The 27,598-nt window shown below is 39.7% G+C and overlaps 1 protein-coding gene across 1 annotated transcript in view; it reads left to right on the top strand.

Moving 5' to 3' along the window:
* The window catches only part of KITLG (KIT ligand), a 75,507-nt gene that overhangs the window by 6,796 nt on the left and 41,113 nt on the right, over positions 1 to 27,598 (top strand). Inside the window, 1 exon segment of the mRNA XM_040637810.1 lies at positions 20,039 to 20,152. Coding sequence (XP_040493744.1) covers positions 20,039 to 20,152 — 114 coding nt within the window.

Genomic DNA, 27,598 nt, shown 5'->3' with positions numbered 1-27,598 from the left:
TTCAGGTAAACAAGCCTTACATTCTTTGACAGAACATGAAACTGTTATGTTCCTTTTGATGGAATGCTGACTTGTTCAAAGCACTTGCGAAAGACTGAAAACAGCTCCTGCTTTCTGATATTGTATAATCTTAAGGCCGTTTCTAGAGGTTTCTTGACTGAATCTTACATCATCGCTACCTCTGTGATTAAATTACCAATCGAGAAATGTGTGAAGTAATTTTAGGTTCAGTTCAGAGTAGATCTAACATGAAAACTTGAACCAAGACTGTGAAACCAAGGAGCAAAATTTATTTTCAATGCTGATATATATAAAGTCCATTATTTTCAAACTCAAAGGAGAATGGGATGGAAACACTGACCTATATTATTTTTGTAAGTGATTTAGAAGGAGAGCTGGAGTCCAAGGGAGCTTAGTTTTGCATCTTTCCCTGAAAATGTGTGTCCTGGCATTTGAGGGATTCTGCAGGAACATCAGAATAAGAATGTTCTAACACTGAAGATCGTGGCCTGAACTCAACTATGTGGCACTGGCATTTTAGTCCCTCCAAGGGTGTCCATTTCATTATCCAACCAAACGGTGATTTTTGTCATTTCAAAGGTTCTAATGCACACAATCTAGAGTGATTAGAGGAAGTCTCACTATGTAACTACCTTGATTAAAATCCTCCCCTGACTTTTCATTATAAACCCTCAACACACTCTACAGGGTTCTCTGATTTGGTTGTTGCTTGTTTCCACTGCTCTGAGTGGTACATTTTATTGCAGTGTCATCTAATAACGTACAGTGGTACAGTGATGTACCCACCACACTGCACTTGGTCTTGAAGGCCCTGTGGCCCCTTTTTCCTCCATCTTCCGGTTGTCTAGCTGAGATGTTCTCTCTTCTCAGAAGCCCTCTGTGATGTTTGTGTGCCCTTATTCTTCACTCCCACTTCCCCTGTGTTTAGTGATCTTACCCTGTACTTCCATAGCATTAAAAAAAAAAAATTTCAGGGCGCCTGTGTGGCTCAGTTGGTTGAGTGTCCAACTCTTGTTTTTGGCTCAGGTCATGATCTCAGAGTCATGAGATTGAACCCCACGTCCTGCTCTATGCATAGCAGGGAGTCTGCTTAAAATTTTCTCTCTCTCTCTCCCTTTGCCCATCCCCCCAACTCACATGCTTGCTCTTCTCTCTCTAAAATAAATAAATCTTTAAAAAAAATCAAACTGGGCATCTGGGTGGCTCTGTTGGTTAAGCATCTGCCTTTGGCTCAGATCATGATCTCAGGGTCCTGCATTGAGCCCCACATCAGGCTCCCTGCTTGGCGGGGTGTCCATTTGTCCCTCTGCCCACACCCCAACTCGTACTCTCCTTCTCTCTGTCTCAAATAAATAATCTTTAAAAAAAAGTAAATAAAATCATATAGTATGAAAACACTGACTGAAATTATCTTCTTACCTGTCTACCTGGCTGAATTGCCTCATATTGGTATCTCCAGGTAGTGGCTCAGCACCAAAATCTTGGTAAGATTTTCTGAACCAAAGTGTGATCAGATGTAGCATTCTGAACACCTCTCAATATTCTAAGAGTGAATCTGGGTATTTATCAACTTAATGCCTGCTGACCTGCATTGATGTGTGACTTTGGTTGATATAAGGAGAGTGATTCAGAAGGTAGGAAGAACTTTAGAACATTACTGTTATGCATTGATGTCCATAAGAAATACACAAAATGTACTTGCAGCGCTGGCCTGTTCAAACATACATTGTTCAAACATAATTCTGTTTGGAGAGAGAAATGGGCCACTTAGGTTTGTTAGAAGAGCATGGAGACCATGGATTAAAAAAAAAAACAACAACACAAACACAAAAAACAAAAAACAGAGGGTGGGCAAGTTGCTGGCCATCTTTAAGAAAATAATACCGTAGGTTGAATGCCAGGTGCCAGTGAGTGTCTGCTAATTCAAGATGTATAGAAGGTTTAAGAGCCAGAAAAGATGTTAGACCTAATACTGTTGCTGATGAAGAAAATACACACTTTATCTCCCCCAAGTTTCTCCATCTATGAGAGTGGTAGTGTGGCTATTCCTCTTTGCAGAAGAAGAATTTGAGCTTGGGGAGGTTGAAGAAGTTACTCCACATCGTAATATCTAGTCAGTCTTCAGACCTGGTCTGTTTGCTCCTAAGCCCTTGCTTCGTACCAGTGTTTGTCATCTTCTTATATTGCCTAGATAGGGCGTTTTTCTTGTTATATAATAATAATGAATAAGACTGTTGTAAATGGAGTAAACTGATTCTTCTTCCTCCACAGCTTACCCGCATTCAAGATGCTTCCTTTTAGATCTTCTTTTCATGGTCTGTGCTAGTGAACAGCCAGTGCAGTAGACAAGGGCGGGGTGTCCTATAGATTCAGACACTGATGTGTATAATCTTTATCTAAGAAAGTGAGCAAAGATAAATATGACAATAGAAGTTTTAGATGGTTCAGTTTGAGTATTTAAGAATTTAAGACAGGTGTGGTTAAGGGATTTAGCAAAAAATGATGTTTCAGTACTTCAGATCAAAGATCTATTTACATGTGGAGGAAGGTTGGAGAAGGATTAGTAAGAAGTGATGTCTTCACATTTCTTCTGTGATGAGAATCCACCATGTTCATGACCCAGAGCAGTAATACAGCTTTTGAGCAGTGCTGGGGTAGCAATATTTAGTGTACTTTAAAAGCTTCCTAAAACTCTTTTGATGCCACATTTTCCAAGTTCTGAAGTTTTTAAAGTTAGGCAACCTTGTAGCACGGTCTGTTTTCTTTCCTTTTTCTTTCTCTTTCTTTTTAATCAGGTAAGCTCAGTTTGGGGTATAGAACAAAGAAGTTTACGTTTCTGGAACATATAAAAACTTCTCAGATTTTAAGTAATTACTGTATCACAAAGAGCAAAGTCCACCTCCTGCCCTAATTTGCAAAGCAAAGCTCCCAAAAGTACACTAAATGAGAGATAACATACAAAAAATTAAACAGTGAAGTAGATGTGCAAAATTATCTCTGCGGATTTGGCACTTAAATCGCACAGCAGCTGAAGCATATCTTTTAAATTTCACTTAGCCGGATGCACTGCTCACACAGGCCTCTCTTCACTTTCTGAGGATGTACATCCCCATTTCCCCACTACGGTGAGAGAGGCTCTGTGCTGCCCAAGCAGTCCCCCTGTTTACATTTATTCCCCCATCCTCTTTTGATTCCCCAGGAAAGCAGCTGCTTTGAAAAGAACCCCAAGAGATTATCTTGTAATGGCTACCCACTCACCCTCTTTCCTGACCCAAGAAGAAAGTTCCTTTTTTTTCCTCCCAGCATTATTTAGAGTAAGAACTTGAGGGTTTAAAGTACATTTTTCATATTCTTTTTTTTTTTTTTTAAACCAGGGAATATTACCAAGTAAGCTTCCAAGTCCAACCTGAGGGAGAATTTTAGAACACAAAATAGTTTACACTTACTTTGAAGATTAACTCAGAACCCTTTTAAATTTTTAAAAATCTGTGATGCTAATACTTACATCTCGATACATTGGAAAAGGTCTTCTTTTTAATTTCTTTTGAACATCTTTCTGTACTGAATTTGGAGTCTCCTACATAGTGGTTATTATGGAAAATACTAAGTATAATTTCATGAACATCATGGTAAAAAACTGGAATAAAAGAGCTTACCACTTATTCCATTTTCACACTAATAGGCATAACTAAAGCCTATTTTGGGGGGCAGAGAGTATCATTTTGAGTCAGCTGTTGAGTAGTCTGGCATGCAACTTCCTGTTTCTTGCATCCAAGTCATGTGAGAGGGGAGCAGTAACAGTATGCCTCAGTTACTCTGAAGAAAGGTAACATTTTTATTCTTTAGTCAAACTAGGAATGGATCTGGATGACAAAAAAAAAAAAAAATCAGTTCTATGAACTTCTTTTGCCTGCTCTAGTAGGGATGACAGCTAGATAAGTCAACCAATGCTTTGGGAAGAGATAAGATTAGCATTTAAAAGCTTAACCTAATGTCATCACTTCTGAACATGTCTTCTCCCAAGTGAAATCCTATTCTCTGCCTGTGTTCCCAGCACAGAATCCCCATGAATAATTTTTTTTTTAATTGGCTGCTTTAGAAATTTTGATGGATTGCAACTCATTGGGGAGACAGGAAGAAATTTATAGTTGCTGTATTCTGAATTCTAAATTAAGTGCAGAGTTGTAGAATTCTCAGAGATTTCCATTGAACTTGATATGGGAAAATGCCTACATTCCAGATCTGTGGGGTTTTTTTTGTTGTGGTGGTGGTTTTTGTTTTAATACCTGTTGGGTCAATAAGGGAAAGTAATTCCAAAATTGAGTTTATCTAGTTCCTTTAGAGGGGGGATTCTGGGGATTTTACAGGCAGGTCAGCACTTTGGCTTATTATCATACATTGGCCACATCTGCTGGGAAAGGCATTTTTTCTACTAGTTGTTCATTAAAAATTGTTTATTTAGCCTGCATCATTGGGCTTTGCACTCAGCAAGGAGTCTGCTGGTGATTCTCTCCCTCTCCCCTCCCCCGCTTCGCGTGGGCGCTCTCCCTCTCTCTCAAATTTTTTTAAAAGATTTATTTAGTATTTACTACAAGGCACTGTGCTAGAGGCTAGAAATATAATAGCAAAAATTACCTTGTTTCTGTGCTTCATAGAGCTTACAGTCTACCCTTGGTTTTATGTCCTAAGTTACCGTTTTCACGGAGCTAGAGAAGTCAAGGCATAGAGAAAATGGCTCAAAGTTCAAACCAAAAAGCCTTTAGCTAATGTCCCATTTTGAATAATCAAGAAAAAGTTGCAACATTACTCACACTTGTCATTAGGATTTAGCAGTTATTGGACCCTAGAGGGAGAAGTGCGACGGTGTTTATGGCCAACTGATGAGTAAAACTCTGCTGTTTATCCTGTATTCGTTCATTTAAAAAATATTTATGAGAGGCTTCTCTGTACTCAGCACCGTTTTACCCACTCTGAACAAAACAACAAGGCACTGAGAAGTACCGGCCTATGGTGCTCCAAATCAAGTGTGGGAGACGAATTATAAGCAAAACTGGTGGGTGACGTTGTGATTCTGTTGTGTGAATGTGGACACCATCTGCTGAGAATTGAAGCCTACATTATCCAGACCTCATCTGTGCCCCAGTTCCTAAGCCCGAGTTTGGCCTGTAACCATCATGGTCTGTCCCAGAGAGGATTCGAACGTCGTGGGTACTTCAGTGGCAATTTGCACCGCATGCAATGCACAGATGTGAAGGAGCGTACCCTGTGAGTGAGGTGCGGCTCAAGGTACTGGAACAAACGTGAAGAACAAGAATAATACAATTCTCATCCTCACACCATTGACATTCTTGTCAGTAGGGACAGATGATCAAAGAGTCCACTAACTGGGTGATGAAGATAATTTCTGATGAAAAGTGCTTCAGTGGAAACAAAACTGTGATATGAGAATGTTTGGGGCTACTTAAGACAGGTCACCTGGGAAGGTTTCTCTGAGCAGGTGGTGTTCACAGTGAATCCTAAATGATGAGAAGGGCTTGCGTTTGCAGAGCCCAAGAGGAGAAAGCTCACAGCAGCGAGTGCAAAGGGCTTATGGCAGGAATACATTTCAGGTGTCTCAGGGACAAAAAAGGAGGCTGGTGTGGCTGTTGTGAGTCTGGTGGGGAGAGAGGGCCGCGTGCTCAGATATGAGCACGGAGGTAGGCAAGTTTACGTTAAATAGGGCCTGGTAGGCCTTGTTCAGCAGCTTGCGTGTTGTTGTAAATGGAATAGAAAGGTATCCGGAGATTTTAAGTGGGCAGCGAGAGCTGTTCTTTATTCCCAGAGGACCACACTATTGTTGAGTAGCAAGCGTGAAAGCAAAGGAGGCTATTTAGGGGCCCTTGAAAGCCTTCTGGGCAGGAGTGGAACTTGTACTGTAGCAGTACAGGAGGACATGGGAGAAAGGTGAAAGTGGCAAGATTTATTTTGCTGGTGGGGGCGCCTGGGTGGCACAGCAGTTAAGCGTCTGCCTTCGGCTCAGGGCGTGATCCCAGCGTTATGGGATCGAGCCCCACATCAGGCTCCTCCCCTATGAGGCTGCTTCTTCCTCTCCCACTCCCCCTGCTTGTGTTCCCTCTCTCGCTGGCTGTCTCTATCTCTGTCGAATGAATAAATAAGATCTATAAAAAAAAAAAAAAGAATTAAAAAAAAAAGATTTATTTTGCTGGTGGAACTAACAGGACGTAACAGCCTGGATGTGGAAATAGGGGAACAGGAAGAATCAAGGATGGGGCCCTGGGTTTTGGCTTGAACCACCCTGCTTCGAGTTTGGGGATGCTTGTGCTAAGTGTGGTTGGAATGACAGCAATGATAATAACCATGGAAGCATTGATGGGGTGTGCTGTTTGTCCCATACTACGCCAAGTGCTTTCCATCTAGAAGTCCTTTTGGTCGTCAACAAGCCTGGGAAGTAGGTTCTGTGATTAGGCCCATCTTGGAGGTGAGGAAGGTAAAGCAGAGAAAGATGAAGTGACTTTTCAGAGACCGCAGGGCTGGTCAGTGGCAGAGTAGAGATTCAGAGTTGGGCTTCTCTGTGCATGAGTAAACGTGGATGTTTTCTAAAACTGTCTCGAATTTATTACTGAAGCTCTAGTTGACTTTTGAAACTCTGCTGTTTAGGTTAACATTCACCCATTACCCAAACAATTCAGCCTTACTTTTACACTAGGTCAAGATGGGCCTGCGTGCTTTGGGAGAGCTGCTCCAACTCCAAGCCCAGGGGCAATTTCACAACCTCTTTATCCTCTTCCTGTGCTGATCTTTAATCCACTGGGAAGCAGAACATACATGGAATGTGAACCTCACTATTAGTACAACTTTTAGTTTTGACTCCAACATCTAAAGGATTAGTAATAATGATTAAATAACTGTGGTAGTCATGTCATGATCTGTCATGTACCAGGCATCTTGTGGGTGCTTTACATAACACTGTCTTATTTAATCGTTTCAAAAACCCAAAGAAATGCTATCCACAAGAGAAGACTGAGGCTCACAGAGGTTACATAATTGGTTCAAGGTTATATCATGTCAGTGATGGAATTAGGATTTGAATCCATGTCTTTGCTGATGTTCTTCTGCTCTAAACATCATCTCCATCAACAATGAACTTGCAGGTGGAAGTGTCTTGTTACCAAAGGAACATGTCCTAGACATGTCAAAGATAAATGTTTTGCTGGCTTTAGGTAGTAGAATTACATTAACATTCTAAGGATTGCCAATCAAAAAATTGCTTTTTTATAATTTTAAAATGATGCTTATCTTACAATATTTTGAATTTTGAAACACTAATGGAAAATTCCTAAGGAAAGTTTAGACTAACCTTTATGAGAAACAAATGCTTAATAACTTGGGTTCTTTTCTCCTAGTATTGCTTAGGGTTTAGGTGCATATGGTCTAAACCATTCTGGCTAAACAGAAGGGGGGATATAATGAAATGTATTTTATGGCTTATAAAACCACTGGAGGGGCCAGAAGAGGCCGAGCTTCCAGAATACTCTGGTCACCTAGAACCCACTTAAGCCCACTACTGTCTTTAAAACTGTTACAGCTAGTGCAGGAAGCTGTTACTACTCTTGACTGAAGGGACTTTTTGCTCTCACTACCATCCAGGTGAGCAAAAATGCATGCCCAGCATCCAGCTCTTTTCTCAAGAATATCCTTCCCATATAAGTCTTGCAGGGTCGTACCTGATTGGCAGAGTCCCTTCTGCAACTGTAGCTAATTGCAAAGGAGCAGAAGTTTTGCAGCCACCACAGTGCAGGAGAATATGCTAGGACAGGGCTGGAGTGGGAACTAAAAGAGCCAATCTACAGTATCCTCTACACTCACTACTCCTACACTGTTCATTACATTTCACTTTTCTTTTTTCAAGTTGCTCTAAATCAGGAGGATCTAATATGTAGCCCTGGAACCAAATGTAACTTTGTATACCTTTTTAGACCTTTCCGTTTTTCCTAATGATATAGTACCCCTGAGCTAGTACGGCCTAAAATAGCATGTCTCAGACTTTAGAGAATACCTAAAAATCACATGGAGGGCTTGGTAGAAGTGTACATTTCTGAGATGCACCCTCAGAAATTGAGATTCTGTGTAATGCTCAGGAATCTGCAGTCTTAGTAAACAGCCGCAGATGATTACACACTTTCATCTAAAGGTAAGACGGCTGCCTCCCTGTTTAAGTTAGAGCACTTTCAGTGAAAGGGGGGGAGCATTTCAGCAGTTTATTCAACTTAACCAAAGGCAGTTGGTGTGTCCAGCACACATTGAGTAATCAGGAATGCTTAGGCCGTGACCTTTGCAGACCGGCTTGCTATCTGATGTGATGGAGAAAATGATCAAGATTGTGAGCGTGCTTTAGCTCACACCTCTAACCCCCACTGGTTCTGATGCTGTTTGGAAGCAGTTAAAGCAGAGTACGAAGATTTTGTTTATTTTAATGTAGTAAAAAAAAGCCTAGGTGGGGCAAAAAAGGGAGATTTCCTGAGCTTGCTTCCTCAGATTAAGTTTTCTTAAAACTTAAAAAGTCCCTGAGAGACCAAGCTTGTCAGACTCCTGGTAGCTGATCTGACGAGACATCTGAGCACATTTAATTGCAACCATAGGAGAACAAAAAACACAAGAAATTCTAGGAAGTTCAGTCCTTCAGTCCAGATTCAGCACATGGGATCAGAGAGCAACTGGAACCAACATTCATTTTTCCATCTCTCCATTGTTCAGAGTGGGCAAGATTTTATGGATTTTGAAAAATTGCAGAGCTTTTTGATTGACATGAGCTCACACTTTCAGAAGTGAGTCACATAGCTGAAAAAGTATTAAGGAGAATTTGTTTTTATACCTCTTTTTTTTTGGAAAGCTACAACGCTCAGAGTACATATTGTGGTTTAATTTAAAGAGCCACTAATTGACATAATAGTGAACAACGTCATGCAAAAAGAACCAGGCCCATGGAGTACTGAAGGTGGAGATGTGCATTTCAGAACTGTCATGATTTTTTTTTTTTTTTTTTTTGCTATGTTCCTATACTTTGGCCAATTTGGGGGGCCTCTTTCCTATTTCTTTGAAAATATATGTACCCACAAAAAGAATTGGCAACAAATATGTAAATCTAGGCTCAACATTAAACTAGCACCCACCAATTTTCTAGAGTAGTTTGGTTTGTTACATATCCTCCCTCTAAAAGTGATTAGAATTAGTCATCAGTATCTCTGTAAAATACAGTGGATTATATTGTTAGGGAAGTCTCCCCCTGTGTTTTTATAGAACTGCTGTATTTATGAATAGCTAATGACCTATATTACCTGTATTACCCTTGGTTCTAATGAAATAATGTCTACTGCTGGCATAAATGCTTCTACTGCCGTCTTACAAAAGAGTAATAGCAAAACTTGAACACCTAGGCCCTGGATTCTATCCTGAGGTAGTTCGTTGCATAGATTTTCACACTGTGGCAAAGCCTCTGAGCTTACCTGGCTTGCATTAGCCACTGGTGAGTTGTTCCCAGGCACAGACCCTTTAAGAAAGAGGAAGGCTGAGTTTGTCGTGATAGCTCCACTGCTTTTGAGTTGCCTTCTTTTCTACCAAGACCAAAGTTAACACTCTAGCCTTTCTGAATTACCTGCTCTCCTTCCTTTTCAAGTGGTTCAGTATACCCTTGAGATTCCCCACACTCATTTATCCCTGTGAACCCTCCTGGATGGATTCCTAGTTCGATCAGTCCCACAGAAACTCTCCTTGTCAGTGTCAACTCCGTGAGGTGTTTTTCGGCATCTGTCAGGTTGACATCTTTATTTCTTTAAAGATTTTATTTATTTGTCAGAGAACACAAGCAGGGGGAGTGGCAAGCAGAGGGAGAAGCAGGCTCCCCACGGAGCAAGGACTCAAGCCCAGGACCCTGGGATCATGACCTGAGCTAAAGGCAGGCGTTTAACTGACTGAGCCACCCAGACATCCCAAGGTTGACATCTTTTAGTGCCTGTTTTGTTGCTCACACTTGCCCTTTTGTGCTTTCTTTTTGCAGTGGCTGCAGATCCCACAGTAAACTGATCGGCCTCTCCTGTGCTTGGCTTCTCACTGTCTCATCTATGCAGATGGTTCTTTCTCCTCCTTAGATGTGGTATCTATCCTGCAGGGTTTTTGGTGATAACTTCCAATCTCTAGCTGCCACTTCTCTTACCTATCCTGGCTCCTTGAAAAGCACTGCTTTTTACCCAGACTCCTAACCTGGAACCTGAGGTCATTTGTGACTCCTCCCCTTTTTACCCCATACACTTTGTCAGTCACCCAAGTCTCAGTCTACTTCCATATCCTCTTGAACTTATCCATTTCCCTCCACTCCCTCTGCCTCTGCCCCAGTTGATGACTTCAGTGACCTCCATGCCCCCCAATCTATCCTTCATGCTGATGTCTGATAAGCCTTTCAAAAATAAATCTGATCTTGATACTCCTCTGCTTAAAGTCCTTCGAAAGCTCCCTATATCTCTAAGATAAAATCAAATCAATTGGCAAAATTGGGAGGACCTCTGCCTATCTCTCTAGCTTTGTCTATTTTGTTTATTCCTTGAAACTCATTTTCCAGTCATATCATCAATGTGAAGTCCTATGAAAATGCCTTGTTTTCTCACTTTTGTGGGCACCTGCTATTTTCTCTGTCAGGGGTCTTCACCCCTGCTCTCTTTGATCTGGCTAACTGCTATTCACCTTTTAAAGAACAGGTCCTCTCCCAGGAGCTCTCTCCAAGCCCCTCCTTCAGTTGCCTCTCACCAAAGTCCAGTGTAAGTGTCCCTCCTGGGCCCCTCCCCTCTCTACCTGTCTCCCTGCTGTGTTCCCTTGTAGTTTGAGCTTCCGGAGGCCAAAATCAGTATCTTCTGTCCTTATCTTATATACTTATCAGGTGTTCCATGAATGTTTTTTAAATGACTAGGTAACTCTTAGAAGTCTGAAAGCACTCATTTTTTTTTTATCAGAAGGAACAACTTACACTTTGTTTATTTTTCCCCCCTCCCTCTAGCTATGAAAATTTTTAAAAAGCTGTGGTGAGGTGTAGCTCATTTACCCGTACCACTTATTTACCCAGCCTAGTAATAATTTGACACTGTGACTTCAATTAAAAACTGATTCGGCTAAATGGACCTATATGCCATCCACTGCATAGGTATTTTAAGTAAAATTGAATAGTTCATTAAATATAAATGAAATCAGTTTTATTATCTGACTGGCCCAGTATTTTTCTTTCTAATATATGGTATAGGTCGTGGTTTAAACCCAGCCCGGGGACTGACTAGCAGAGCTGCCATAACCAAGTTACTTTATCTCACTGAAGCCTGTCTTACCTGCCCAATCAGGTTGGTGGGAAGGTTACATGTAATTATATATGCAAACTGCTCCTCCTATGTGTGGCCCTTAGTTAGAAGTCAATATATGTGAATCATTTCCCGTTAAATAGCGTTTACATTTGGAGTAAGGACTGACCATCAAGGGTGGTTTTTCTCATTTTTTCCCCATTGAAATCCTTAAATTTACTGTTTACATTAAAGCCATTGCCTGTCTTTTTTATATTAAACAATTCGTCTCTAGGTTGTTCAGTTTTTGTTAGTAGAGTGTATTCACCGCATATTTTAGTGATCATCCATATTTTGGGATATTTTCATTTCACTTCTTCACAAAAGGATCTTCATGGGGAGATGTGGACTTGAATCTTCACCAGATTTTAGTGCACCAATCTGGACTTGAAGAAGCTGGTTTGCACTTCACTAAGCTATCCTGTTAACATCCGCTTTCCTGGTAGCAGATTTATTTTTTCTAAACTTTAGTGCTACGTGTTTCCTTTGCCCCTTCGAGCTTATCGGACAATCAATCACTAGAGAAGAATTTGAGTCTGTGTAGGGATGATTAGGTATTTTCTCTATAATGTGTAATGACATATTTTTAAAAAATTAAAAATCCGAAGGAAGAAGTCACATAGAATTAAATCGTTCTTCACTGAACCAGAATCTGTTGTTGGTTTACATTAAGATGATTTTTGAAGGATATTGTTCATATGACCTCAAAAGACCTGAACTCAGGACTAATTACTATACCTGTGTCTTGGTAACTTGCTTTCCTGGTTCTGGATAGCCAAGCCTGTTGGCCTGCTTCCAAAGCACATTTGGGCTACAAGGGAACTAACTGCCTGCTTCGCTAGCTGGCATTCAAGATTAAAGAGAAGATGAATGTTGTTTTTGGCAGCAGCTGCTGTTTTGTTCAGGGCAGACCTAATACCACTCTGTAGGTCTGCGCATAACGAAAACAAGCTACACAGACACTCCACTACCTTTCCAACTTTGGCAAGTGTGTGATGTGGGCCCTGGCAATGCATATTTTAAAATCTCTTCTCAAGTTCAGAGAGAAAAGTTTGGTTTTTGTTATTGTTATTGTTTAGAAGCTTGGAATTTTCTGATTTCTCAAACGGCGTCTGTTCCTCTGATGTATGTGGGCTACCTGCATGTCCATTTAAGAAGTCTGCAAAGCAACTTCTGTGTTATAACACACACATGTTCAGATCAAGTAAATAGTTGCTTTAGGGGGACGTTCCAGCTCCTTTTCCTGGCATGTGGCTTTTTACTATAAGGAAGGTTCTTATGTTCAGAAAGAATTGTTGATGGGTGACTATCCCACCGGGGTCTGCTGAGGCTGGTTCTCAACAAACATGAGACATCGGTAAGACCTTTGTCTTTCAGGGTCTCCAGCCTCATGTTCCTGTAACTTTCCGCCTCTTCTTCAAAGCATCTTTTCAGTACTATCTGCCACTGTTAAAACCTCCCAGAAGAAGATCTGCTGTATCTGTCATTCACAATGGAGTATGAATGTTCGTCACTTTTCTTCTCTTTACCAAAACTGTTTCTGTCATATGGCTTAGTTCTAACAGCACAACCAGATTTCTTATTCTTTTTTTTTTTTCATCATGTAAATAATGTAAAGACAATTTTTAGCAATGAAAGGGTTATTGGAATTGTGTGTGATGTGGGGAGTATGTGGGGGACACTTTTGACGCATGCCTCTCAATAAAAAAATCTAGAACTGCCGACAATAAGATTAGTTCAGTGTGTCTGTGCAATGAAAGGTTATCATGAAATGTGAGGTTATCACACAATGAGCGTGACCTAGAGAGAAAAGTTGTACGATGCTAAAACAAAGTAGCCAAAGAAAAATGTCATAGGCAGAAGCAGAGAATGTTAGAGGAGGAAAAAAAAAAAAAACACAGTGAGATGATTGCCCAAACTGAAAAGATACATTTTAGAGCAGAAGTCACAAACACAGGGACATTTTGCTTCAGCATTCTATCTCTGATACGGTGTGTGCGCACCCCCCCCCCCACATTTAGGCACCCGTATACACTTGTTGGAGTTTCCAGAAATTAGAGAAAGAGGAAGAGAGAAAACAAAGATAAATATTTTGGCGATATATGGAAATACCTCACTTAATTGGAAGTCATTTGTTAACTGAAGCTACTCTAAACACAGTTGAGAGCTAAGAAAGAAATTGAAAAAGGCCTCTGAATCCAAAATCAGTGTCAAAATAGCCATGTACTAAAGGTCATACTCTTTGTTTATGGAAGATTGACTCTGTAAAGTCCTTTTCCCTGACTATTTTATTCAGTTTGAAAAGTCCTTGTTTCCCTGGTTTCCTAGACGATCCAAAACCCATAAACCACACAACAAATATCAAACCTGTAGTTTGAAAAGTTTCCATTTGATCCTCACCATTGCTCCATGAAGTGGGTAAGGCAAAATCTGTTCTTATTCTCATAGACTGATAAACAGATGCTTTGAAGGATTAATTGGCTTCTTTGAGGTCACACGGTAAGGGGCTCAGAGGTTTTCTGGATCCACGTTCTGCTCTCTGCCATCACACCACCAGTTTTCAAAAGCATGTTTTTTTTTTTTTTTTTCCTTTCTTGCCCTTGGAAACCTTTGTTCAAATAAAATCTTACCCAGAAGCATGAACAAATAAAACAGAAAAAAACCAAGCTGCTTTGCATAAAGCAGGGGTTGGGGGCCCAGAATACTTATGGGGCAGTTTATTTTCCTTACCAGGAAAGCTTGGACATTGCAATACTATGCCATTCATCCATTAATTCATTCAAAAGTTTCTTGAGCTCTGATTTTTCTACGGCTGCTGTAACAAATTACCACAAACTTAGTGACTTATAAAACAATACAAACTTATTACGTTACGCTTTTGGGGATTCAGAAATCCGAAGTTGGCGGATTACTGAGCTAAAATCAAGGTGTCCATGGGACTATGTTCCTTCCTGAAGGCTCTAAGGTAGACTTTGGTCCTTGCCTTTTTCAGCTTCTAGAAGCCACTGGCATTCCTGGACTCCTGGCTCCTTCCCAGGAATAGCAAGTAAGGTCCTTATCATGTCATATCTTACACTTCTTCCCTTATTGCATTTCTGTAGCCAGATCTGGACAAGGTTCTATTTGTAAGGAGCCATAGGACTCTTTCGAACCCAGGGAATCCAGGATAGTCTGTCCACCTCAAGGTCCTTAGCTAAATCACATCTGTAAAGTCCATTCTGCTATACAAGGAAGAAATTCATAAGTTCAAAGAATTAAGGCGTGGCCATCTTTTTGCCATTACTCTGCCTAGCATATGCACCCCCCATGGGCCATGTGTTGTGTGTTGCCATTGAGACTACAGGAGGCTAGAAATAGGCATACTACAACAAAACATGTTGCAGGTAATGACTTGACAGCCTGGGAGAAACAGGTAAAGTGAGAAACCAACAAAACAATAAAATTTTAAAAACAGTCTTTCAAACAAATACAGTACTTTGGAGCTACTTAGAGGAAGGCGGTCACAACTGCATACCTGAAATGCTTTCTCCCCCTACCCACCTTTATTGAGGTATGACTGACAAAAATCATACATATTTAAGGTATACAGTGTGATGTTTGATATAAATATACATCACGAACTGACTGCAATCAAACTATCACCTCACAGTTACTGTTTTTTTTCTGAGTGTGGTGAGAACACTTAGAGATCTACTCTCAGTAAATTCCAAGTATATAATCCAGTCTTATTAACTGTAGTCCCTGTGTTGTACACTAAGTCTGCAGAACTTAATTCATCTTCTAACTGAGAGTTTGTACCCTTTGATCTAGATTTTGCCTAGCTTCTGGTAACCACCACTCTATTCTGTTATCATGAGTGTGACTTTTTCTTTTCTTTTCCTTTTTTTTCTTTTTTCTTTTTTTAGATTCCACATATAAGTGAGATCACACAATATTTGTCTATGTCTGGCTTATTTCACACAGTCTTTTATTTCATGAACCTGAATCATCAAAAGAAGTAAGGTTTAATACTTCCACCCACTGTTTAAGAAATAAAGGAAATGTGTGTACTATATATTAGAAAAATGTCTATAATTTATCTAGAGTAATACTGAAAGATTACTCTTCCATATAAAGAAGTAAGCTCTGCATTTCAGCCCTCTCCTCTCATGAGAATACTGATGAGTGACATTACTCCCATGACTGCTCCTCTATTCTAATGTTTAGTTATGCCAGAGTGAATTGTTGAATTTTACGAAAGGCGAATATCCCATACTACTAGCTAAGTGTATACAAAAATACAAGTTTATTTAACAGCTTTAAAATAAAGTGCTTCAAGAAATATAAGTTTGTCAGAGATGTGTGAATGTATTAACAGATTTAACTTTAGCCCTGGCCAAATAGATTCCTATATAATGAGCAAAATCCTATCTTTACAGGTATTTGTATATAACTGATGCAAAAAAAAAAAAAAAATATATATATATATATATGGAGGCTACCCTGGTGAGATTCTTTTGCAATTGTTATAAAAGTCTGTATTAGAATATTTTTTAAAACTGTGATAGAACATGTATTAAAAATTATGGTAACCTGAAAAATGTGGAGTATTCTGCTGTGGCATGGATTTTAGAACACACTTGTCTCCATATGCTTGATATCTGAAAAATTATTGAAGTTTTAGAGCTATGCTATTTGGAGCCCTGACCAATGATCTGACAGTTTTGCGGGAATGCTGTGACAGTATGGGGTGGTAAAGAGGACAGGATTTAGAATTGGGCAGACCTGTTTTTTGCCACTTAGAAGTCCCCAAATCTCTCTGGGTTCAATTTCTTCATCTTTAAAATTAGGATATATGAATAAAATCTTTAAAAAAAAATTTAAAAAGGGCACCTGGATGGCTTAGTCGGTTAAGCATCTGCCTTCAGCTCAGGTTATGATCCTGGGGTCCTGGGATCGAGTCCTGCATTGGGTTCCCAGCTCAGTGGGGAGTCTGTTTCTCCCTCTACCTTTTCCCCTGCTCATGATCTCTCTCTCTCTCTCTCTCTCAAATAAATCTTTTTAAAAAGTTTTTTTTAATAAAATAAAAAAATTAGGATATATGAAACTTAAAGTTTAAGATATGCAAAATGTTTGATATGTAATAAATGTTCAGTAAATCGTAGCTGTTAATTTACTGTATTGTTGAAACAACACCAGCAACTGCATTCACATTTTGACAGCTAGATCTCACCCCTTCTTGCCTTTTCAAGAACTTTACTCAAGCAGTTGCCTCTTTTCTGACCCACATCGCCAGTTGCACCCCCCCTGCTGTGTCATCCACACAGGCATATAGACAGCCTGGTGTTTCTACCAGCTTACAGAGAAAACTCTCCCCTCCCCCAAGTCCTTGCCAATTGCTACCCCACTTTGTTTTTATTTATTTATTCATTTGTTTATTTGCTCTCCTTTGAAGGACTCTTTAAAAGAGCTGTCTACATTCACTGTTGCTAATTACTCTCTTTCGTTCTCTTCAACCCACTCCAGACTGGCTTTTTCCCATAACTCTTTCAGTAAAAAAGTTCTTGTTAATGTCACCAGTGAGCTGTATGCTGCCAAATCCAGGCGTCAGTTCTCTGTTCTCCTCTTACTTGACCTATTATGAGTATTTGACATAGTTTGACCTCCTCCTCCAGGTAATTTTCCTTTTTTAAAACTTGGCTTCCTCCTATTCCTTTGGCTTCTCTCTCAAGCTCTTCTGTGAGTTCTAAATCTGCCAGACCTCTTCCAGTTAGAGCACCATAGGACTCAATTCTTTGTTCTTTTTTCTGTCTGTCCTCACTCCCTGGATGGGCTCATCCACTCTTTCGAATGATGAATAAATTCCATTTATACATCAAAGACTATCATTTATATATCTAGCCCAAACTTCCCTTCTAAATCCAGATTCAAATATCATGACCTAGTATCCTCCCTAAGGTATCTCGAAGACATTTCAAATTTAGCACACTCAAAATTTAGCTCTGATCTCCCCTGCAGCCTTCTTTACCCTCAGCCATCCCCATATCAGTTGATGGCAACACCATCCTTCCATTTGCTCAAGCCAGAATCCTTGGAGTCATCTTGGACTCTTTCAAGCCACACTCCAACTATCAGGAAATCTTACTGGTTGAGCTTCAGGAGATTCCCAGAATCTAACCACTTCTGGTCAGTGCATTGCTACAACTCTTTTTTGCTTGGATTATCACAAGAGCCCCTAACTGTTCTGTTTCTACCTATTGCTACCCTAAAGTTCTCACCACAGCGATCAAAGTGATTTTTTAAAAAAATATTTATTTATTTGAAAGAAAAAGAGAGATAGCAACAGCACAAGTGGGAGGAGAGGGAAAAGCAGGCACCCACTAATCAAGGATCCCCATGTGGGGCTCGATCCCAGGACCCTGGGATCATGACATTAGCCAAAGGCAGACGTTTAACGAACTGAGCCACTCAGGAGCCCTTGAAGTGATGTGGGTTTTTTTTAAAAACTTTTTTTTTTTTTTTTAAATAACAGTTTTAGGTTCACAGCAAAACTGAAAGTACAGAGATTTCCCCCATGCTCCCTGCCCCTCCACATGTACAGAGTGGTATATTTGTCCAACTGATAAATCTACACGGATACACATCTTAATCATCCAAAGTCCGTAGCTTACGCTAGGGTTTATTCTCGGTGTTGTACATTCTGTGAGTTTGGATGAATGTATAATGACATTTCTACCATTATACGGAGTATTTTCACTGCCCTAAAAATCCTGTACTCCACCTAGTCATCCCTCCACCTACAACCTCTGGCAACCACTGATCTTCTTGCTGTTTCCAGGGTTGTGCCTTTTCCAGTGTGTCATAATAGTTGGAACCATTGAGTATGTAGCCTTTTTGAATTGGCTTCTTTTGTTTAATAGTATGCACTGAAGTTTCCTCCATGTCTTCATGGCTTGATAGCTCGTTTCTTTTTAGTGCTGAATAACAGTCCATTGTCTAGTATACTACAGTCTATTTATCCACCTACTGAAGAATATCCTGGTTGCTTCCAAGAAATCATTTGCACAATTTAGTCTTCATTTCAGTCCAAGGGAGACAGTGCTATGAAGAGTATGATCCCACAGTGCTGAAAGGAGCTTTAACCAAACTTAAACGGGGGGATTACTGCTAAAATAGAAGATCACATTGGTAACACAATAAAAATGTTTGAATTTTGTTTACAAGCCACTGTTATCTGTGTAGGTAGCATTGATTGTAGTCTCAGAAATTTCAGTAAATGATAATCATCATTTGGTCTGGTGTAATGTCTAGTTAGCATGCAGGTATTAGGGGAAAATAATCCAGTTTTGTTTTGTTTTTTAAACATGGCAGCTTCATTAATAGGAAAGATTTCTAGCCATGCGCAGATGGACTGTGTAATTTTAAGATGCTGTGGATGAATGTGAGCTCATAAAGGAACTTGAACATTTTAAAGTGTCTTCACATCTCCATGCCTCTGCTCATGCTGTTTATCTTTCTTGGAATGCTTATCCCTTCCTGGTCAACTCTTGCAAACTCCTCCTTGTCCTCCAGAAGCCAACCACAGTCACATTTTCTCTCTGGCTTCTATTGGCACAGTCTTTCTGCCAAGGGATCTCCTCCTGGAGGTTAATTGATCAATTGCTTCCTCCTTTGTGTTCCCAAAGCACTTGTCACAGATGTGCATGTTATTTCTGTACCTGCCTCTGAGTTGAAAGGGCACCTTCATCACCTTTGTTTCTCTAGGGACTGTCACAGTCCCTATCTTATAATATCTGCTCAATAAAATGGTTTTAAATTTGAAGCATTAGACCATTTTTACCTTTGTCACTGATTCATCCAGCAAATATTTATTAAGAACTTTTAATATGCAAGGTGCTGCGTTATGGGCTATCAAGATACTAAAAAAAGAGAACTGGATGCCCAATTTCTTAAAAACCTCAAATATAGTATTATAAGAAAAAACAAGTCCTGCATAAAAGTAATTATTTTCAAGCAGAGGTGTGTGTAAGCACACGTGTGTGTGTGTGATTACCTCACACTGGGGTTCAAGAATTTCTTCCTATTCGCTAAGAAAATGTTTTTCCATAGTTAATGGTTAAAAAGCTATGATTAAAAATAATGATTCGTTTGATGTCTCATAAATGAGGTTAAGTTCTGTCCTCAATCTAAAAATACATCTCTCTCCCTCATGTGGTGTACTGTCCTACACTATTGGATTTAAAGACTGCTCAGGTTTGCAGCTACTTGCCAAACAGTCTACGCTTAAAGTATAGAAAGTTTCTTTTGGTGCCTTAAGGTATGAATTTTATACATTCCTAGTTTTTAGAAAACACCTCAAGTGGCAGATCCTTTACTGTTGCCGCACGTTCATTCCTAATTGCCATTAGGAAATTGGCTCTAGAAAGCTTTTGACTAAAGTTAACACTAATATTGTAGAAACGAAAAATCCAAACCACATTTAATTTTTTTTTTAAATGTGGTAAGCATACTTCAGTTACTCAACATTGAATTGTATTTAAGCCAGTAGCAGTTTTTTTTTTAAAGGTAGATTGTCTTTTCCACATTAAGATATAAGATGTAATAGCTTGAGTGATTACAGATGTTAACTGGTCATCACCAGCAATTTTTCTGTTTTCATTTAGACTTGGATTATCACTTGCATTTATCTTCAACTACTCCTATTTAATCCTCTGGTCAAAACTAAAGGGATCTGCAGGAACCGTGTGACTGATGATGTGAAAGACGTTACAAAATTGGTAAGTAAGGAATGCTTTCAATAGTTTTGGGGGTTTTTTTTGTGTGTTTTTTGAAAAAAGATTTCATTTTTTTCTTGTCCCAAGTTAGTATTTTTCCAAGACAAAGAAAGAAATCAATAAGTTATTCCAAAGGGTATAGAGAGAGCAGGTAGGGAGATATTTAAGATCGAGGAGATTCTGTTGGTAAAATTGGTACATCACTGCAGTGACTTTGTTTCTTTGCTCATTTTTTTCAGCTCAGTCACAGGCAGTGAAGGACACTGGAGAGTTCTCTGTGTGCTGCTGTGGCAGCGTTGGCTTGTTCCCCATTATCTCTTTAGTGGGTTTCTCAGTGTGTCTTATTTCCCCTCCTTACGCCTTCTTACTCTTCTCTAACAAGCCTAACAAAAAAGATCTGAACTGACCATTCTCCCCTTTCCAACAGCGTGGAGACCCTATCACATGTGGGTGGGTATGTGCTCCCTCTGGGAACGTAGCTGGAGGAGTGATTTGTACCCAAATGTTGAGCAGACTCGTCTCCCACATTTGTCACATTGGAACTCATCCCAAGCAAAAGCCATTTTACACCAGTGCCCCTCGGTCATGGCTAGCTTCATGCCGTGATTCTCTTAAAACGCATACCACAGACAGAGAGATAATACAGCATCAGGAATGCACTCTTCCCAGCTCTCCATCGAGGGGAGATTTTACATGCCCATTTGAGCTACAATGTGTGATTTCAGGATGAGCAAACTTTGAGAAACATTTTTGTAAGTGCCTGGTTCAAAATACCCAAGTGGCCTTCTGTTATTGGAAAATTGTCTAGAGAACAGAGTTGATACGAGCATAGGGAAGAAATAAGGGTCGTGACATGGAGAAAAGAAAGAAAATTATATTTGTTGAGATACTTGTCTTCCTACTCTTGATATATATTTCCTGGTTCATGTTTTATTTGGAGTTTATAGCCAAACTTTGAAAGAGATTTAATTCTATGGTCAGAGTCTTTCTGACTTAGTCTCAATGCAGTTAGTAACACACACACACACACACACACACACACACACACACAGAATTTATGTGGATTCCTTAGAAGGATGCCCAGAGGGCCCAGGTTTAAAAAGAGTTCTCTGAAGCAGTGCCTGAAGATACACCAGCACGTCCTGTTTGAGGGGCTGGTAATCAAAGCAATGCAGCATTTGCCTGCTATGGGCTCAGCTAGGTATTCGGGATTAGGTGAGGAAAGTTTTTGTTTGGTGTTTTAAAGATTTTATTTATTTAAGAGAGAAGCAAGCACAAGCATGGGGAGGGACAGAGGGAGAGGCAGAGAATCTCAAGCAGACTCCGCACTAAGCATGGAGCCCAATGAGGAGCTCGATCTCAAAACCCTGGGATCATGACCTGAGCTGAAACCAAGAATTCGAGACTCAGTCAGCTGAGCTACCCAGTCAGCCCTGTTTTGTTTTTTGTTTTGTTTTGTTTTCAAAGACCGTAAAACATGGACCTCTTCCTCAAGTTCCTTATTAATCTGTGACCCAAGAAACTATACTAAAAAGAAAATATATGCTTATATTATAAATTTTGTATCCATAAAAGACACTCATTAAATGTTTGTTCAGTGAATGAAGACCTGATGTGCTTCACTGTGGTAACCACCATGATCACCTGTGGTGCTTATTAAAATTACAGGTGTCTGGACTGCACTCCAAGAAACTGATACAATGATAGGTCTGAGGAAGGGCTCCAGGCATCTACATGTTAAAGAGATTTCTGAAAGGAGATTTAAGAACTGCTCTAGATGGTCTGTTCAGTCAAAATTTGGAGACCAGACTGTGTTGATCCTAATTTAGTCCCAATTCTTATTATGACTCACTTTATCTATGTTACATAAATTTATATGGATGTCAGATTAACATGAGTCTCAAAAATATGCTTAAAGTAGTTCACAACTGGGAAATTAAAGCTCTCATGGGGCTGCTGGTATAACTGTGGAGCTGACGATGATCAGTGGAGATCTGCAGTGGTCCTAAGGAGCAAACGTCAAGTATATGGACAATGAATTATAGTTGGAAGGTGATGGTATATTTGACCACAGGCCAAGTATATCCAAAATTAACATGGTATTAAAGAGAAATTACTTATACGCATTATGACTTGCTAAGTGTTTAAGGAAAACTACTTAATGATCATTACTTCCTGTGAAACGTCGAACCCGTATTTTCAAGTGGCATAAGTAGGAATTGCAAGCACCTTCCAAGATCTTCCATCCTTGTCTTTGACCAGCTGTTTATGTTCAGTCTGTTACCTATCTGCTTATAAAATGAAAAATGGCAAGAAGCATCACTGAGAAAGAAGAGCCTGGAAAAGAGACACTTACTAATATTGACACTAAAAGATAAATCCTCACCTCAAGGGCAAATGTGAAATCATTAGACTGAAAAAAGAGGGTTTTTTCCTCCCGGCAACTGACTCGAGGAAATTTTTTAATTTCAACAGTTGATCTAGTGAAATTAGTGTGTTTACTTTGGATTATTGAAATAAAATCAGATTAATAAAAAATAGGACTCAGGGGTGCCTGGGTGGCTCAGCTGGTTAGGCATCTGACTCTTGGTTTTGGCTCAGGTCTTGATCTCAGAGTTGTGAGATCGAGTCCTGTGTTGGGCTCTGGAACCTGCTTAAGAGTCTCTCTCTCCCTCTCTCTCTCTGCTCCCCCCCACCTCCTCTTTCCCCCTCCCCCAAAAAATAAGACTCAGATTACTTCTAATTGAATAAAGACCTACATAATTCACAACCCATATTTCATAGAGTAGATAACAGAAAAATAATCCCTGACCTCAAAAATTTCATAATCTAGTTTGGGAGATAAATCATCTCCATAAAAATATGAATATCATTAATACCACAATAACAACACATATGTGGATGCCATTTAAAAGATTTCATGTAGGACCAACCTGTGCTGATATATTGGTTAAGGAATGGATTTTGGAATTTGATAGACCTGAATTTAAAGCCCAGGTTTTTGACCTTAAATAACTACCTTTCTAAATCACAGTTTCTATATCCCAATTTTGTCTTATAGATTAAATAAGAGTATTTATAAATTTTTTTATCACAGTTTTTGTCCTATAACTTCTTTGGGCCTTAGTTTGCTTATCGGTGTTAAGATTAATAGTACGTCGTAGAGTGATTATAAGGATTGAATCAGTAGAACAGTGTTAGGAACAGAGCAAGTGCCTACTAAATATTAGCTGTTAGTATGGTAGTAGTGGTGTTGGGGGATCAGAGGATACTGGAGCTGAAAGGGAATTTAGAGACAACCTGGACAAACTATTTTATAAATAAGGAAACTGAGGGATGGATGCCTGGGTGGCTCAGTGGGTTAAGCCTCTGCCTTCGGCTCGGGTCATGATCACGGGGTCCTGGGATCAAGTCCCACATTGGGCTCCTTGCTCAGCCGGGGAGCCTGCTGCTCCCCCTGCTTCTACTCGTGCGCGCGCTCTCTCTCTCTCTGACAAATAAATAAATAAATAAAATCTTTAAAAAGTAAATAAATAAGGAAACAGACCCAGGAATGGTGACGCCCAGCTCCGGGTCCCGTTACCAGTAGTTTTCACACTGGCTCCTAGAGCCCACACGGCCACTCTGCCTTCATTTGTGTATCTGGATTTCCAAATAAGACTTGATGTGGAAGAAAGAATCGAGCTGAAAAAATGTTGGGAGTCCCTGCTGTAAACCAGCACCTGTAGGATATCATTTGAGAATCATTGTATTACAGGGTTTTAAGAATCTTATTAAAAGCACAGCTGTCAGGGCTCCCACTGCAGAAATACTGAGTCTCAGCTTGTGAAATGGCGTGTAGGAACCTACATGTGTCCAGCGAGCATCCTAGCTGTGAGGGTTTGCATGGACGTGCCAGAACTACATAGACAATCATACTTCTAACATTGGGGTTTTTTCCTTTTGGGGGGGGAACCAGAACAAAAACAAAACTGTGTTCTCATCCTTAGCCTAAAACTCATTAATTTGACTAATTCAGACAGTAACGTGAGTGACTTGAGAGTTACACAGATCCAGATAATTACCGCCTCTCTCTATAAAGTACAGTGGGGCAATTCCATAATGATACATCGTCAGGTTGCGCCTTTTAGAATAATTCCGTAATGCCCTGACTCAAGGAGGTTACATAGAACAGGAGAGATTTGCTTTACAGGCATAACCTTGGTACATTCTGAGAGAAACAAAGTAGCTTGACAGTACCTTTTTTTACCTTGTGCTCCCAGTAATCTCTTTGACTGAAATCATTTCTCTGCAGTCCCTACCAGTTCCTCCTCTGCGTTAGGCGGCACCTGGTACTGTGCCCACAGACCTGAAGTCTGTTTGCTTGGGGTGATTCTCATGTCACAGAAGCACATGATTTATGACCTTACTGTCATTTTTTTTTTTTTTTTAATTTCTTCTTGGACACTTTGTGCTGCCCCTACAGTCTCCATGGTTTTCATTTGAAATCCTTCTGGCATGTTTGCTCAGCATAATAGTTCATCTATTTACAGAACGTTTTGCTTTGTTTCTAAAAAATGTTGCAAGACTTGTTTTAAATGGCAAAGTCAGACCTACCTAAGGAAAGGGTCAAGTATCTGGGAAGAGGATGAAACAAACTTTAAAAATTTGTATCTGTGGGGCAATTAGGCTGCAGCTTTTCACGGCTGTGTTACAGAAGACGGCACCCGAATACTGAGATAGTTCAAACTGCTTTCCCCTTTTGTTCTTCATACCGTTCCCTTCATTTGTGGTCATAGCTTTCTTTCATTTGGGGGAATTTAATTAAATGTGACTATGTTGCTTTTTAAAACCTTTTTTGTTTTAAAATATATATTAATTATTCGTCTTCCTCAAAATGTTTAAGGCAGGTTGCTGTCCCAGCCCCATCTTAAAAGGTGAAATTACTCTGTCTTTTCCAGGTCAGTCTACAAATCAGAATAGAATAAAAACTCAGGAATTCATGGTTTTCCTGGTCTTATGATATGTACTTATTTTAACACATGGTTCTTAGAGTTTACCATAATAGGATATTATAAAAATATCTCAGATAAATTTCACTTTGAACAGTTCTGAATAATTCTGATTTTTCTTCTTCAAGTACAATGTTTTTCAAATAGAATTACCACTGCATTAAAATAAAGTTTTGGAGTCTCGGAGTCTTTCCATTTCTAGGTGAATTCTGAGCTTTTCTAAGCATATCTTCTCTTTAAAAGCAGAGATCTCAGGGGTGCCTGGGTGGCTCAGTTGGTTAAGTGGCTGCCTTGGGTTCAGGTCATGATCCCAGGTTCCTGGGATCGAGCCCCGTGCCAGCTCCCTGCTCAGTGGGTAGTCTGCTTCTCCCTCTGCCTCTCCTCCTTGCTTATGCTTTCTCTCTCTCTCAAATAAATAAAATTTTTGAAAAATCTTTTAATAAAAAAATGTAATAAAAAAATAAAAGCAGAGATCTCAGAGGCACCTGGGTGACTCAGTCGGTTAAACCTCCGACTCTTGATTTCATCTCAGGTCATGATCTCAGGGTCCTGAGATCCAATCCCTTGTGTCTGGCTCTGCCCTCCACAGATCCTTTCTCTCCCCCTCTCCCCCTGACCCCACCTGTGTTCTCTCTCTCTCTCAATAAATCTTTAAAAGTAAAAAAGAAAATAAAAGCAGAGATCTCATGGGGTGCCTGGATGGCTCAGTTGGTTAAGCATCCAACTCAATTTCGGCTCAGGTCATGTTCTCAGGGTCTTGATATTGAGCCCCAAGTCAGGCTCCAGGCCGAGCATAAAGCCTGCTTAAGATTCTCTTCCTCTGTCCCTCCCCCCACTTGTGCCTGCATGCTTTTTCTCTCTCTCTGAAAAAAAAAATAAAAATAAAAGCAGAGATCTCCCACAGTTTTTTGGGGTGGGATTTTCCTTTTTCTATTTTGGACCTTTGAAGAACAATGGTTTGACATCTGGATAGTTTTTAAAGTTTATTAGTTTGCTATACTTAGCATTTTAATTTCTTCTCCTGTAGTCCATAGAAATTTCTTTTCCTATTTAAAACTAAATTTTGGACTTGTAGTATTCAAAGAAAGGACTGAAGTGTATTGGAAATAATTTTTGCAAAAACTGACAACAAAATGTCCTGCTATATCACTAAGCATGGCAGTCTTATTGTGAAGAAAAAAATCATTCTTCCTTTACAGGACAGATAACCACTTAGGTAGTATGTCTCCTGCTCCTTGACTTTTTAAAGCAGTAGTTACTGTGTGAGTATCCAGGTACCATGGAGAGCATTTTATATGGATTCTGTCCTTTAATCAGTACAAACCTAGGAGGTAATTATTTTTAAACCCCAGTTCATTGATAAGGAAGCTGAGACCTAGTGATAAGTAACCTGACCATCCTTATCTGGAAATAGGAAGCCGAGTGGAGAAGTTCAAACCTATAACTACCTGTCTTTGGAATTCAAGAACCTAGTTCATAATTTACAATGCTTTAATCTAAGATTTAAATGTCAACTGCCGTTTAAGATTTATCATTGTAACCTCCTGACTTTTATTTCCTAGGTAGTAGTTCACCTTATAATTAGGAAGTGATATTATAGATGTTCTTTAATCTTTTTTTAATTTTTTAAAATTTTTTATTTTTTTGGAGGGAGAGGAGTCCTCTATTTAGGTATCTTTCACTGAGAAAAGAGGTCTCAGAAAAGTCTTGTAAAGTTGTCTTAATTTTTTTTTAATCGCTGAGTTCTTATCAAAAAGCAAATACCTTTGAAAACTAGACAACTGTCCTGGTGAGTTAGAGTGTTACTGTTAACAGGGGATGACTTATAAGGAAAAATAAAAAAGCAAAAAGCTTTCCCCTGTGTTATTTCTGAAAACCAGCATTACACTAAGCTGCTACACATGAGTGAGTTGGGATATTTACATACAAACAAGTCCCCCACCCTGCCCCCCAAAGCAGTGATTCTTAAACTTCTCTGGGTCTGATGAGGCTCTGGAAGCTGTGGACTCTCCCCCAGAGATGTTCACTTATGCACAACGTTTTATGGATGGTATCAAGGGAATCAGGAGTTACTACCACTGCGTTTTGATTCTTACCTTGCACCGGGGAGAAACAACTGAGACAAGTGTTTCAGCAGAGATGTCCAAGAAGCCACTGATTTCATGAGATTTGGAGACCTCAGTAACATATGAATCATGAGATCCAAAGATTTTAGATTAGTGATCTGGAGAGGGCATTAAGTGTTCTAACTTAGAGTTCTTTTTTCTTCTGAGTCCAAATACCTTTAGGACATGGTATGCAGCCAGTGCCTGTTGGCGTAAAAAGACTTTTTCTTGGCCGAGTTTTCAGCATTTCCGTGTGCTGTTCCCTTACGCATTTTGTTTTATTTTTGTGTTTCCCAGTGTCACCGAGTATTGTCAATCCTAAAGACACCCAATGGGGCCTATCTAGTAGAGTG

This window comes from Ursus maritimus, unplaced genomic scaffold, assembly GCF_017311325.1.
Source record: "Ursus maritimus isolate PB19 unplaced genomic scaffold, ASM1731132v1 scaffold_21, whole genome shotgun sequence".
Taxonomy (NCBI): domain Eukaryota; kingdom Metazoa; phylum Chordata; class Mammalia; order Carnivora; family Ursidae; genus Ursus; species Ursus maritimus.
The sequence above is the reverse complement of the archived record's forward strand: the minus strand, read 5'-3'. Positions and strand labels throughout refer to the sequence as shown.